Source organism: Antennarius striatus, chromosome 19 (assembly GCF_040054535.1).
Source record: "Antennarius striatus isolate MH-2024 chromosome 19, ASM4005453v1, whole genome shotgun sequence".
Taxonomy (NCBI): domain Eukaryota; kingdom Metazoa; phylum Chordata; class Actinopteri; order Lophiiformes; family Antennariidae; genus Antennarius; species Antennarius striatus.
This window is the reverse complement of record NC_090794.1, coordinates 1,745,040-1,761,409: the sequence shown is the minus strand read 5'-3', so window position 1 is coordinate 1,761,409 and position 16,370 is coordinate 1,745,040. Positions and strand designations below refer to the sequence as shown.

General features: G+C 42.3%; 1 protein-coding gene across 1 annotated transcript in view; it reads left to right on the top strand.

The window, feature by feature from the left end:
- The first annotated feature begins 15,473 nt into the window (after positions 1-15,473).
- The window catches only part of LOC137613564 (glutamate receptor ionotropic, kainate 2-like), a 60,189-nt gene continuing 59,292 nt past the window's right edge, over positions 15,474-16,370 (top strand). Inside the window, exon 1 of the mRNA XM_068342891.1 lies at positions 15,474-15,764. Coding sequence (XP_068198992.1) covers positions 15,500-15,764 — 265 coding nt within the window. The 5' untranslated portion in view covers positions 15,474-15,499. The remainder of the gene's footprint in view (positions 15,765-16,370) is intronic.

Below are 16,370 nucleotides of genomic sequence, written 5' to 3'. Positions count from 1 at the left end.
TGGGACCCTATAATACTTTTGAATGCCTTGTGTCTTTTGGATTGATGCTACATTTTTAGATGTAATTTGTGTTTCTTGCAAAATGACATTCTCTAGTATTTGTTTGTTTACAAATGTTCCTGGAAAACAAAAACAAGTTTAATTAATGTAACATAAAAATTATATTGAGGAACTTCACAAACTGGGGTGGTACAGTGACACAGTGGGTAGCGCTGTCACCGCACAGCAAGGCGGTTCCAGGTTTGAGTCCCACTCTCTGCAGACTTTGCATGTTCTGTCCATGTCCCGCGACAGTGGAAGAAGTAGGTGTTGAATGTGCATGTGGGTAACTTCACAAACTGACTCTAATTTGAACGAAATTATGATTCATTGTCAGAGATGCTGTCTTATCAGTACCAAAAGGTGATGGGAGCTGGCAGTAGGAGGTGTTGATAGCAACAATTGTTCAAAGTTGTATATAAAGAGAACAACAGGAGTGGCTCACTACGGACGCAGACGATCACAGAATCACACTGTTGAAACCCGGACGTCCTGTTAGTAAGCCTCTTTTCTTGTTTCAGGATAGATATTAAAAATTATTCCTATTTTGAAGTTCAAATAGGTTTTATTTGAACTTCAAAACTTTCTTGTATCAAAGAATTTGTTGTTATAAATGAAAACTGGATTTAAATTCAGATATTTTCATCATGAAGAAGATGAAATTGTACCAAGAATGCTATTTCTCATTATTTCATGTACGTGTTTTGGAATATATTTCGCTACTGCACAGAGTTGTTTAAATGCTTTTATTTAAACAATGTCATCATTTCTCCACAGATTAAAGGTCCCACTTTAGCAAACATGTTCAAATTGGTAATGTATTGCACACTTCTTAAGAAAAACACATTTTTTACATTTTTCAACATAGATTTTAAATGTATGTGATATATTTTGAAATTGTAACCTGTTTGTTTGGGTTTTTTTATTACAGTTAAGCATTGCCATTGTTGCAGGATTGTTCATTGGTAGGTGTATCTCAATAACTGCAGTTGTTATGACCATAAGTATAATTTTAATGACTCATGATTGTTTTCATTACTCTTTCAGAAAGCCACCAGGAGGAAAGCAGTAACACATTAGAGCCAAATGGTAAGAATTCATTGTATTCTGATGAAATTTTCAACAAATGTGTTTGTCAATGTGGAAGAGGAAGAAAACAGTTGGGGTAAATGAAGTTAATGTGGTGTTATTTCAGAGACATTACAACTTCTCACCTTGTGATTATGAAGTTGAAAGTCAAGTTTATAACTTTATATAGCCTTGCAGCCTTTCTTCTAAACCTGCTGCAGAGATTAATTTGATTTCTGCCTGGATTATTTTATATGAAAGGATCACTATATACATGTAGAGAAAAAAATGTGTTTTTCATAATAGGGCCCTTTTAAAACTCATCTCCAACAACTCATAATTGTGCTATTTCAATTTGCGCTCATAAAGAATGCTGGACAAAGTGGTTTGACAGAGATGACCCCCCTGATACTGGAGACTGGGAAGACCTCAGAAATATTCGTATTGAAAACCCAGGCAAGATCTGCCCTCAACCAACACAAATTGAGGCCAAGACTAAAAGTGGGATGACTCCAGAACAAACAGGGGATGTGATTCATAGGTAAGAACTTCACAAATGAAAAATATCCGTATGATGAAAAACGAAGGTGATGTATTTTGACCACCAACAAAATTTGAACACCAACCAAACTAAATCTTCTCAAAACTATTGATAAAAGATCATTAACACATCCATCCACTCAGATATTTTGACCAATTCTGTCTCTTTTTCAGAAGTGACACCACTAAGGGATTCGTCTGCTTAAACTGCCAGCAGCCCATTGGCAAAATGTGTAATGACTATAAAGTTCGCTTCATGTGCGAGCCCCCCTATTGTGCCGAAGGTACTATATCACAGAATTGTACATGTGTCATGGTGAAATCCCAATACACAGCTCTAAACCAAATATGAGGCTTTCACCCTGTTTCTCAACAATCACTCTGTGTGTCTTTCATCCCTCGATGAAGTTTGCTGGACCAACTGGTACGACAGGGATGACCCCGCTGGAAGTGGAGACTGGGAGACTTTGAGTGACCTCAGGAGGGAAAACAAGGACGAAATCTGTGAAAAACCGCTGCAATTTGAAGTTGTTACCGTGGACACGCTGACCCCAGCCACCCGCACAGGGAAGATCTTCTCTGTGTAAGTTGCCTTGAAGTGAGAATACACAGTGATCTACCCTGTCAATAGTACTATTACACCAAAAGTCAGATTTCTGTTATGCTTGCTAAGTAACTAAAGATATATGCCATTGGTAATTTACTCCTTTAAAATTCATATTACTATGATATTACCTTCTTGCTTTAATCTTGAGTCATTAACTGATTTTCAGATACAGTCGATTTCAAGGATTTGTTTGCCGTAATAAAGACCAGCAAGATGGAGCTTGCCTTGACTACAAAGTTCGCTTCAAATGTCCATGCAAAGAAGAATGACTCTACAGCTGAGACCGAGAGGAGAAAACTGTCAAAGTCAAATTATGTAGATTTTCTGTTGCTTTAATTTTCTATTGCATTTTTCCATCCATGGCAGCCGGTGTAACACCACATGTGGTTTTATTCACCCATTAGTAAAGTTTCTATTAATGGCTCTGAAAATTGATTCTTTTAGACTTCATACTTTTTTTTGTATGATATCATTAGCAACCTTGTCATGACTGTGGAAAATATATCAACAATAAACAAAAAAATGCTAGAAAGTTGTTTTGTCATTAAGTTGTGTCTTTATCTTAGTTCTGTTTATTGTTCATGAGCTCATGTCTAGAGGGGAGGGCAAACATGAAACCCTCTGCTAATCAAAGACACAATGGTCACTGAAATAACTTGAAACTGACAAAGGTAAACACAAAAATGGTATGAAATTTAACCAATGAAAATCAGACACTGATTTTTAATTGTGGTTAAACAGAATGGAATAAACTGATGAAACAGGCCAAGAGAAAACTTACAGTATTCCAAGAAACGACTGAAGACAATGTAACCACAGGGAAACTAAGATGGGTCTTCTTGCATGGCAGGTTTCTTTAAACTTGTGATTAGTTTGATTGACTATTTTAAAGGGTAACAAGTAGGGACAAGTTGCTTCAAGAGATTATAGACATGCAGGTTAAAGGTGAAGACTATAAGGCCATCTCCAAGCAGTTTGATGTTGTTGTGACTACAGTAGAACATATTCAGAAGATTAAGTTCCATCTGATTGTAGCCAACATTCCATGAGAAAAATTAATGACTAATTGAAGAGACTGATAGTATGAATGGAAACCAAAGAATCCAGAACAACCTTCAAAGAAGTTCAAGGTGTACACTGAGGTCGGTGTGCATCAGCTCTGTGTTCACAGACATAGAATGAAGCCTACCAGGGAAAGAACACTGTCCTGACTGTGAAACATGAAGGAGGCTTGGTGATGTTCTGGGGCTGCTTTGCTGCATCAGGCACATGGTGTCTTAAATCTGTACAGGATACAACGAGATGTCAAAACTATCAAGGAATTCTGGAGCGGAATGTGCTGCCCAGTGTCAGTTGCAGGTCATGGGTCTTCCAACAGGATAATGATCCAAACACAGCTAAAAATAACCTCGAATGGCTCAGAGCTAAACATTGGACTATTCTGAAGTGAACTTCTATGAGTCCTGATCCAAATCCTGGCATTCCTCGGTTAATTTTTCTTAGCATGTCACTGGAAAAATCCACAAGTTAAATTAATGTAATTCAATATAAAATCGCAAACAGGAACTTTATAAAACCAAGAATCTAATTTACATGAGGTTGTGATTCGATGTCAGCGATGCCATCTTATAAGTTTTCCAACAGATGGTGGGAGCTGATTTGATATACAGACAGTAGGAGGTGTTGGATAGCTACAATTTCAACAGCTGTGAGAAAATGTGGAAAAAACAGAAGCCAAAGAATATGAATTCTGCTTTACAATACGCACATGCATTTAAAAGAATGGTTAAAATATGCACAGCTGATTTCATTCTTTGCGGGGTTTTTTTCTCCACCAACATTGTTCTCCATTAAAGTTCTCCACGCAGGTTTACCGTCCTGACATAAACGAGACCTCTGCCACGTTTCCCTGTAAGTAAAACACTCCTGATGTGAGCCTACACCCACGCAAACTCCTCCAAACCTTTGAGTGTACACACACACACACACACGGCAAGGAGACCAGGGTGATTTCAGCTACATCAACGCCGTCAACATTTCCTCGGGAGATAAGTACCTGTGATAGGAGCTGAAAAGAAACTCTGCAGTGCGTCGTGCAGAATCGAAAAACGAGTGGAGAAAACTTCCCCGCTGTCTGCCGTGGGTAAACCCTTGTGTTTTCAGGAGCCAATGTTAGCATGTAGCGCATGTGCATGGTTTTCTGTCATAGTCAAGTCGATAAAATACAATAAAATAGCAAATAGGTGGCGCTAGGCTGCTGGAAATGCAATCTGGTGACTCACCCCCCTTTACATTTTTTGATAAAACCACAGAAGAGAAATTTGACCACTGGTGGTGATGTAAAAACACAATCTGCACCAGTGAAGTGCAACAGAAGTGGTGAAGATTCGGAGCATTATGGTGCACCATTCTCTTCCATTAATCTCCCAATATTCCATGGCTGTGGAGTCCTATTTATAGAGCAGGGGATGATTAAGTAGTGAAGCACAGAGGGAGCCAAGCTCATTTTCTTTCTTCCCATCCTCTCCCTTCCTTACTCGTTCTCTACTTCTCTATCTTTTCCTCCCATGGCGTCTTTATCTCCTCTTTCTCCCCCATCCTCCTCTTTTTCATGCAGTATATCACACACCAAGCTTCTTTCACATAGTTTAGTTGTCAGTGAATTAGACTCAAGGGGCTGAGGATAATTCCTCCAATTCCATTTTTTTTTCTATTAAGCATTTGACAAAAGGGTTTATGGAAGTGTTAATTGTTATGAGGCTAAAAGAGGTAGAGTGACAGCTGTGACAAGAGAGGATAAACCCCCGTCAAGCAAGTCAAGCAAGACTGAAGGTTGCCCATTAGCTGGAAACGCAAGGGGAAAATATGCGCAGGGATCTCTGCTAATACCTGCCATTGAACGGTGTCCTTGAGTGGAAGTACATCACGGGAGGAAACGGTTAAGCTCATTTTCATGTGTACAGAGGTGATTAATGGGCAAAAAGCAAAGGGAGAGAGAGGAGAATGGAGGACTGACCTCGGCGAACTCGAGACCGGCCTCATTTCATCACCTTCACAAAAGAGAGAGCATAAAAGAAACCTTCTGGAGGCTTCCACATCTGGTGGTCCGCATCTTGATTTTCTTGCCTTGGGTTTTACAGGGGGGCTTAGGTTGCGGCATTTTTCTGCAGGGTGGATTTGGCACAAGGCTTACCGCAGATGCTGACGACCTTCCTAACAAGTATTTGTCTATTAAAGCCACTCCAAGGATTTGTGCACGGAAGAAACGCCACTTTTTTGAAGATTTGTGGCTTGAATAAGATAAAAATGACCGTTTTGCAAGTCAGAAAAAACAGGAAGGTGTTGTCAATAACTCTGAGTGGGATGTTTAAGATTCCATCCTGAGAGTTGATGCAACTATTTTTCATTTATTCACTGAATTTTATTGTTTGCATGTAAATGAGCCCGTCTTTCAGTCGCTGAGTATAAGATTTAGGGATTTTAAGTGCATTTATTACAGCCCAACACAGCTCAAATGTCTTTAAATCCCTCACATTTCTTTGAACAACCTGTGCTCAACACATTTTTCACACTATATAACGATTCTTTGTCCTTTCAGTATATTTTTGAACTGCCGTCTTGGCAATCCGTGAACACACTCAAGCTGCAGAAGACAGTCCATGTACCTTGAGTTATATTTATTAAATCCCTCTTCAGGCAATTTCATAATTCTCCAATCCATGCGTCAAATGCTAGTTATTCTAAAGACACAGATTTATCACATTTATGACGCCATAATTTTGATTCATGCTAAATTATGTGTAAATGAACGAGCTCAAACCTCCGTTTCTACCTGCTCTGTGTTGTGTAACAGCAACTTTAAATCCCTCTTACCGGAGCAATATGAGCCCGAAAAGCTATTAGAGCATGACTCCTGTGAGATGAACAAGACAAAAGCATTATGCCTGTACCTTTCCAGAGAGGTGAGGACAATACCCTGCTATTTTCACTCTGACAAGTCATATTAGTCGTGCCAGCTTTTGCCTGCCTCTAACTTCTCCTCCGTGATGGCTGTCTGGAACATTCTGTTTCCAGTCACAGCTGATCCCTTGATTGAAAACATTGAATGCAGAGAGGCTGTTATCCCTGTTTGGAGTTTCTGATCCTGGATGTCTGAGGTGATTGCTAGCTTCTCTCATCCCCTCGCTGCAACAGTTGATCCCTGGATCTCCGTGGAAAGAGTGGATTGCATTACTGAAAACGGTCAGGGATGCGCCTCAGCTTTAACCTGTTCCTGAGGAGGAAACTGTCAAGAAAGCTTCACTCCAAAAAAAAAAAAATCAAAATTCAGCTTTTATCTCCTCCTCTACATGCCGCACAATGAACCCAAAACCTGCAGTTAATATGGCATAATCCAAATCCCTAGATCTGAGATCCCGGATTGATTTAAAGTTATTTAGACCTTACTCAGATGAAAGTTTCAGTGTCGTGAAGGTAGAAATGGTGTGAAGTTTGCAAGACCTGAATTGAGTGATTTGTTCAGAGAAGAGTGGAATGTGGAGGCACGCTTCACCCTCCATACATACTTTCAGCGAAAATCCAGATAAGCTCCATCTTGTTATCTACCTCATTCATGCGAGGAAACATTTTGATTGTGACCTTGACCTTGACTAGGCGGCACGTTTCTGTGATAACAACAAAAAAGAAAATACGTCTATTCTAAACTAAGGAAAAGGCTACACTTTTCTCATTCACGTGGGGATCTCTGGTCTCAGAGTCCACATTCAATCGCAGTCAGCGCGTGAATAAAGGACTTCCAGCTAGCATTGTTGCGTACAGACAGTCTTAGCTTGGTTGACTCTTTCTTTAATCTTCTTCTCCTTTCGGCATTTTCCTGCTAGGGGTTGCCACGGCGGATCATCTTCTCCCAACACCCTGTGTCTCCTCTATCCTCACACCAATAAGAAGAGAAAATCCACAGCAGTATAGTATCAAAGCTAAAACCTTTAGCGTGCACCCTGAGGTGGGAATATGAGCTTTAACTGCACATAAATGCACCACTAGACTCAATCCTGGTCATTTTATGTCTTCTATTGTCTGTGTTTTGAATCTTGTCTCCATCTTCTCATTTCAGAAAATGCTGCACAGCTGTTTTTTTCCCCATGAAGCTCTGGAAACAAATTTGTTCGTCTTCTCAGCGTAACACGCTGAGATCTTTATCTGTTGACACAGGTCTCGTCTTATTTTACTTGTAAATGCGCCGTGGCATTGGTGGCATTGCTTTTGCTAATGGTCTGTAAAATGGTGAGAATTAGCTCGAGTCCAAAGCAGTTCTTAATCGCCATCGAGGGAGCCCATTAACAAAGACCCAGATTTACACAAGTCAGCTGCGTGTTATTTATCCTCACGTCTGCGTCTGGCCTTCAAAGGCGATCCGCTTACTGCTGGTCACGGACGCCAGAGACTGAGATACGTCTGCAGATATCGAGGTTTATTCGAGGCACTCAGTATCATAAATTAAAGCCGTGTGAGTTCCACTCCGGTTCTCCAGTCTGTTCCTTTGCAGGCGAGCCGTTGGCACGCACCAGCCCGATGGGGGAAGTCACTTTTTGCATGCATTGCCAAGATTTCTGTTTGATGGCCAAAATACTATGTAGGCTGACGGATGCATCTGTCCACATTCTGTCTATTCCACATGTTCAAACTTTCTCTATCAATCTCTCCCTCATGCACACACACACGCACACACAAACACACTCTGAGGAGGCTGTTTCCTCATCATTCACACTGAGAAATGCCCTGTAAGGACGTCCTTATCCTGCAAACCAGACTCTACTGGATGCTCTGTAATAACAACTCCAGCTGTCCACCATCCAATCAGCCTGGCTGTCTGCTGTGTGTGCATGTGTGTGTGTGTGTGTGTATTTGCGGGGGTGTCTGTGAATATGTATAAATTTCCTGAAACCACAAGGCACCACAATCATTAATTTCCTTGATAAGACCAAAAGCGTAAACAATAATAATTTATTAGGACCTACTTGTGCTGTTACGCGATTACGTTCAGAGCTTATTATTAGAAAATCCCAGCGTATTATATTTACTTCCTGACTAATGCTGTTGACATTCACGTAATCATGCCAACAATGACAAATACAATGAAAAAGGAGTATTTCTAAGAAAGGAGTGGAGGTATGGGTGAAAATAGAGATGGATATCACACTGCAGGAGTAGTTGGAGAAGTTTCCACCAACACTGCGACTTTTTCCCCACCAGAAAATTGGCTCATCTTTTTCCAAACAGTGAAATGTTGTCAGTCCTGCCTGCAATTGTTCTAAGCATTTAAAAGGCTCACATTTCAATGTGTTTCCTCCAAATATAGGCGCGTCTCTTTGTTCGATAAGCCTACAGATGTTATAATAGCCCTTTAGGACTATAAATGACGAGCCTTTGTTTTCCTTCTGGACTGGGGGGGATATTATGAGGACGTATCTGACGGAAGCTACTTTAAAGTAATGGATCCAAGCAGTGGAATCCATTCCAGACGCATGGTGTAAGTAAAATCCATGCGCCTACAGGTATTTATTTCTCCGCCTTCTCGGGGCTGTGTGCACCTGCTTCAGTGAGGAAGAAACATCTATATCATTTTTATTGGCTCATAAAGTTTGGCGCACCCATGCATTTCCAGAGTATCCGACAGAACAGCTAACTGTGTGAATGAGTAGATACTTTCAGCATGAATAGACCCCACAACAGATATTTTCTCTTGTTGTAGCAGTAAAGCTGCGATTGCTGGGTGTATATATGATTATTTTTTTCTTTGTTGTGTTAACACTGTGAGATCAGGCAGCTCTAAGAGCTGTATTTGGTGTTTTTAGCACACATAAAGCGTCTCACTGGATGCTGACAATGCTATGATCTCCTGCACATTGCACCTATCGATCGTGGCGTCGCTTGTGTAAAATGAGGAGCATTTACGGGTTACAAAGAGTAATTTGGTCGCAGATGCGACGGTCCGTGACTACACAACTGGTGGAATTGAGCACGTGACCGTCCATGGCGCTTCTGATTGAATTTCCATGCCATTATTCCATATTACACCAACAGACAGAGGTTACAGACAGCTGTCACAGCAAAGTCAGAGTGCTGCTGCTGCTGAAGTAGGCCCGAGTGTGCCCGCCTCGAATTGCTGTGGAGGGGATTTGTGGGCATCCGTCAGAACTAACTGGAAGTGACAGTGCGCAGAGAGGTCCTAATTACTGTCTCACTTGACTAATTGTCGTCTCTGAAGAATGTATTCCCACTGAAGTCCCAGGGAAGTCATTGACCGCGCTGCTCAAGACATATAGGCCACTGCTGACTTCAGCATGCCGCTACGTTTTTGACTGAAGCAGAGCCACAAGTGGGAGATATACTGGAGTCAAATCTGCCATGATTACAGGCTCATTTAGTGCATTTGCAGGGATCAATGTTGTTTTATCGTAGCTGAAAAAAGAAGGCGGTCTGCTCGATTAGCATGTGTGAATACCAGATGAACAAGTGTGCTTGTTTTTATAGGGCACTTCTTCAATTTGCCAAAACCCTCAGGATGTCTGAGCTACAGTCACCCTGATATAATAGGCTGATGAAATAAGACTATTGTGGGCTTTCTGGAGCCGACTATGTAAAATAAAGTTGTAGCAGAATGCAGTACAGATGAGCCTTCAGCCTTTAGACCGAACTGAATGAATGTCTTCTCTTTCAGGGTCTTACCATTCAAAGTGCATCAGCTTCTCGTTTCCATGGTTTCGTTCTCTGTGCCAATGCTATCTTTCCACCAGTGCGACTGCGAGAGAGCAGGAGTGAGGGAGGCAGGAGGGAGAGACTGAGAGAGAGAGAATGACAGAAGGCTTTTAGCAGTGGTTATCTCTCCTTTGCATAAAGTCCCCTTTGCATTACCCAGTGCATGAATGGCATCTAAATAAACACACCAGCCAACTCATGCAGAAGCCTCCCCGGGTTACAAGAGAGTGGGTGTGTAGAAAGTAATCTAATTTGTGGTCTCCTTCAGAAACGACACAGTCTGATCATGGGTGGAAAGAAAAAAAAAAAGAGTACAATTCCCAAATGATATTTTCCTTTTAGTCACAACAGGGCTTAAGGAGCAGGAGTCATTTTAACATTATAATGAGACAATTTGCCATTCCCATCACCTCCTCTTGTCTGGGTGGTTTATCCTGACTGACTTAAAGGGACGTGAAAAGTTTGCTAAACTGCGAATGCTAATTGGTAATCAAGATATCAACGAACTAAACAGAAAAACCTGGGATGCTTTTCCGAGACTGTAACGCATCCACTCATCCCCAAATGCCACGTACTCCGGCACAGACGTACAAAACTGTTCAGATTCATACAGGAAATTAACTGAGAATTATTTGTGTCGGCGTTAATTCGATTGGATGAATTGAGCCAAGAATCACCTGAGGACCTCGGTGCAATGTGTGAGTGTGGGGCCAGGGGGCACTGTGACTTTAAGAGGTGTGTGTGTGTGTGTGTGTGTGTGTGTGTGTGTGTGTGTGTGTGTGTGTGTGTGTGTGTGTGTGTGTGTGTGTGTGTGTGTGTGTGTGTGACAGTTGATGTCTTCTCCCAGAGCTCAATAAGCATTCCTTTCATGCTGTGTGGGGCTCTGCTGAGTTACACAGAAACCCTGCATTTCTCCATATTTATGCTAATGGTCCAGATGGTAGCATGATGAGTGCCTTTCTCTTTGATACTCTCACACACTGCAGAGAGAGAGAGAGAGAGAGAGTGTGTGTGTGTGTGTGTGTGTGTGTGTGTGTGTGTGTGTGTGTGTGTGTGTGTGTGTGTGTGTGTGTGTGTGTGTGTGTGTGTGTGTGTGTGTGTGTGTGTGTGTGTGTGTGTGTGTGTGTGTGTGTGTGTAGACCCACGCAAATTGACACACATTCAAGTTGACGCTCACACCTTTCCGGTAATTGCTGTGTGTTTTCTTTTAGCTGATGGAAATAACCTCCTAACTATTCTAGATGCATTTGCTTTTGTTTGCACGTGTCTGCACATTTAATGCACTTTTTCTGCAGACTAATAAATATGCACAGGTGATATACTGATTCATGACACTTGACAAGGTTTTACTTGCACAATAAACCAATGCAGGAATATTTCACTGATTTAACTTTGAAGTATTCGGCGCCACGCTGAAAAACTGACATATGTAAATGTTACATTTCAGCCTGGTTTATTCCAATAGACTTTAATACACTCGTGACTTCTACCCCAGTTATCTTTCCTAATACATTTTGAAATGCACTACCTTTGATTTCATTCAAGGCGAGTAATCGGAAAAGAAATATTTGCAATTTAATTTCCGCCTTGTCTTGTCCGTCCGTGTGCAGACACATGCTGCCATGTTGTTCTGGTAATTAGCACATTTGCATCACACCAATAGGAATCTGGCACAGCTCTTTTACAAACAGTCTGTTCACGCCCTTCTAATTTCCATTGTACCAAAACTGTCTGTTTTTCCACATAGAGGGTGCTTGTGAAGGGGCTCGCATTGAATAACTGAATAAATCTTAACAGCTGAAATAATGATTTTAACCCATTTCCAGCCTAAAAAAAAACACACAAAAAATGTCATCAGAATGAACAGTATCTTTGTCAGCAAAACGAAAACAAGAAAAATAATTTAAAAGGTGGAACTGATTTTGTATCTAACAAAACTTGATGACACTGAACGTTTTTTCGATGCTTATTATATATGTACACACACACACACACACACACACACTCACGGGAACCCATTTAAACTCCACGATAAAAACAATGATATCAGAGTTTGTTTGTTTTTGTTTTTTCTTCGCTGTCACAAGAAAACAACCCGCTGTGTCTGATGAAGCCGTAACGGCTCCGTGTGTGTGGCACGGACAAACGTGAAGACGAAGGTATTACGGTCCAGCCCTAACGCCGAAGACGCTGGCTTCGTGAGTTCGGTCTTGGTGAATAAAGCATTGGGGTTCCCCACACGACAACGTGAGGTCCGTCACAATCAAAGAATATAAACCTCTATGTTTGACGAAGCCAAAACGGCTCCGTAAGTGAGAGACATGGACAAACGTGAAGACCGGAGCTAACTCGGCTAGCAGCCTGAACTTCTTGTTAGACGCCGGAAGCGTGACAGCGTGAAGTTTTCAAGTGAGCTTATTCAAACATACAGGAGGGGATACACACACACACACACACACACACACACACACACACACACACACACACACACACACACACACACACACACACATTTAAAAATGTATTGGACCAATTCAGAGTTCAATTAAATGTAAAAGATGTTAATTGTGTAAAAACCTTTTTTTTTTAATTTGAAAAGTCAAAATCAATTCTTTTTTACAGAAACATTACAAAATTTTACAACCACTTTAATTCCTACACACCTCCACTCATTAAAATAGCTCACCTTTTTCTGCTTCCGGGAGGGGCGTGGCCAGCAACAGGAAATCTTATCGGGTTCCGTTAGCTAGACTTTACTAGCTTGAATGACAACTAAAAGAGGCCAAATACGGTCAGCTTAACACAATTTAAATTAATTTAAATTCAAACAGTTTAAAGTGTTTGTTAACAAACCTCAGACTCGATCTTACCTGTGACGTGACGCCGTGATGCCTGGAACTACGCCAGCAAGCGGGTGAATTTAATCATTCATGTTCCGGGGTGAGAACCCCGGAACCAGCATAACCAATAAGAAAAGCGGAAGTCGTTCCGATGGCGCTGTCCGTGGTGCTGAAACAACAAATAAAGTAATTATCACACATAAAAACCTAAGACTTTCACTTGTTAACTATTCAATACACTTATTTAAATCCGTAAATTGCACACAAAAGGCTCCAAAAGTTATTAAAACCCCCGAAAGATACCCCGTGGTGCCCAGCTGGACAGAAAAGATAAGTAAAATTAATCAAGCTTACCAAAAGCTGCTAATGATTTAAGACAAAGTCCATCCTCAGGTCTTTCTTTACTTATAAAGAGTTCAAATAAACTACATTTCGGCTCCTCTGTGCGATAAGCTAACTAGCTTTAATGTTCTCTAGTTAGCTAAAACACCCACCTACAGCAAATAATGGAAGTCACGTAGAAAGTTTGGCCAAAGACCACGCCCAACACGGCGAACTCACAATCTGATTGGTTATTAAGTGTGACACTCAATGTCACTCCACGTTAACTTCCAATTCTGGGGAGGCGGAGTCTTTTTTTTTTTACCTGGTAACAGCGCTAATAGAGAAATCTGATTGGATAAAAACTTAAATTTAGGAAACGAGCAACTGACAAGATCTAAATAATGTAATAATGTTAACAGATAATTTAAACTATACGCAAATTAAAGTAATAAAAATACAGCACCCTCCTCCGGTTGTCCATAATCGTGTAATTCAAACTTGATGAGGGACTGTTAATTCATTATTAGTATGAAAGTAGTTCAAAATGACAAAAAAATAAAATAAAATAAAATAAAAATTCCAAGAACAATCAACGTCTCAAAATCTAGATCTAAATGAAGTGAGTGAAATCAGTTCATGTGACTACTTGACATAATAAAAAGAGCATTTTTCTTGTTCTTCAGGGCACGCACACACACACACACACACACACACACACATGCACGTTTATAGTCACACAATGGAGGTGTTCATTAAGGACTGGAGTCCGCTCACACAGAAACAGCTCCTTTCACGTCCCGCTTTGGGATTAAATACCCCCCCCCCCCACGTGGCAGCTGAGCACCGACCTCCAGCTGATGCATTGGCTCGTGGGAGTGGACGCAGATAAGGTGCGTGAAGTGTTAAATCAATACGGCATGAAGGCCCAGGAAGAGCTGCAGATACCCTCCTCCTCTACATAAAGGATGCGGCTCCTTTTGAATGTGTTAATCATATGGGAACACGATTGACCTCTACTCATGATCAGGAGAGATATCATCTGACTGCCCCTATGAAATGTTGCGGTAGTGGAACCTCACACATCCTTACTACACACACACACACACACACACACACACACACACACACACACTGGAACAGTCTCTTGCTGGAAGGCTTTCAAGTCTAAAGTGGATTTATTTGCATAGGTTAAATATTCGTGCCTTTCAGCGGCTGCCGTCGATACCACAGATTTGCTCTTCTGCCAATTGTAATTCCTTTCATCCCACTCCTCCCACATTTCTGGAATGATGCTGGAAATTGTTGAAAGGCCGTTGCTTGAGGTTTTTGGGAATGGAAGTATAGCATAATGACAAAACAGGACCAGAACAATATCATCCCCGCAGGCGTCAGATTATGTTTGCAGACGATAGACTCTTATTTGCGCGCTGCGCTGCGCACACTTTGCGCTCTTTATGCGTCAAAAAGAGTGAAATGTGTGTAAGAAAAAAAACAAAATCTTCACGCTGCTCTGTCTCTATCCGTGGTGCTGAAAAAAAACCCCCAACAACAACCCCTACCCACGTTATAACGACCCAAACACGCAGGACTGGTGCGGCAGAAGTTGTCCTTGCGCAAAAAAAGAAAAAAAGAAAAAAGGGGGGGTGGGGTGGGGTGGGGGGGTGAATTAACTTTTATCTCCATCTTGCAACGGAATGATCCTTCACACATCGATCGATCTGATCTGATCCCATTTATATACGAGTGAAGTGAAGTTAATCCTTCAATGCACGTGGATCCTGGGGGGTAATTATTTTGCAGGGATGGAATGAGGAGGGAGGGGGGGTAAATGGAATAAATGGAAAGGATGACATTAAGTTTTATAATTAAATCTTCCCCTGCATCCATCTTTACCTTTATTTTTTAAAAACCTGCCCCCCCCCCCCGTCTCTCTCTCTCTCCGTGCGCCTCTCTCCGGTTCCGGTGCGCGTTCACGCCGCTAACCTTGGCTCGACGTCAGAGGCTGTGCAGCAGTGCAGTATAATGGGAGCGCAGGAAACCTAGAGCGCCTCATTGGGGGGCTGCATATCGCTGCCGTAGAGTCTCTCTTTCTCTCTCCAACACCTCCCCGATCCTCTCCTAGCGCCTCACCTCCAGTCCATGCTCGGGGCTCCCCCCCCCAACCCCTCCATCCTCCCCACCGGAGCCGAACCCCTTCGACATGGATGTCCTGCCATCCCTCGACTCGGAGGATTCTTTTTTCTTGGCGCAGTGAAGTCGGAGAAGGAGCGGGAATCATGCCGGGACTGCTAATGGATCTAGGGACAGCGCCAGTGACCATGCCATGATCCTGCGCATCCAGGGCCGCCGTCACCCTGCCTTGCCCAACGACCGTAGAAGAATTACGAAGGGGGGGGGAATCGAACCCGCGCACCGGGTGGATTTAAAACCACTGTGCTTTTTTTTTTTCCCCTTCCACAACAACATGAAGATTACCTCCCCACGTCTGACGACAAGCAGTCTCCTTCTCAGGTCCAACCTCAGGCTCATCCCGCTTCTGCTGCTGTTCATTGGTGACTCCCGCGGGATGCCGCACGTTTTAAGATTCGGTAAGACTCCCGGTTCACGCTTTTACCGTCGGTATCCGGTGTCTCCGGTGACATTAACGGGAACGGGTTTTTTTGGGGGGGGGGTGGCTCCGCGTCCCAGTTCGACGTCTAACCGGAGAGAATTCTATTTCCCGGTGAATGTTTTTCTAACTGAGCATCATCGCGGTGTTTTATTTTTGTTTATTTTTTGAGGCTTCCTACCGTTACCGGGATTCGTTACCGGGAATAAAACGGACACCCCCCCCCCCCGGTAAACACCGGAGTCGGTCTCAGACACAGTTTCTGTTCTTTCAGAGTTGCCAACCCGTAAACGGATGCAACAGTTCCTAATCTCTTTTTGCGCACAGAACCCCCCCCCCACCTCCAAACACCCCCCCTCCCATCCTACCCCTTCAACATGTCCCTTGCATTAGAAGGTTACATGTAAACACTGGAGTGCGGATCGATCGGTCCGATCGGTCATGGGGAACCAATCGATTCGCACTTTTCATCCTGAATTCCACTCAAGTTGCGCCCGATTCGGGGTGGGGGGGTTGGGGTGGGGGGTGTTTCAATCATTGATTATTGATAGAGTGATTGATTTTTGATTGATCTAAACAACATGCT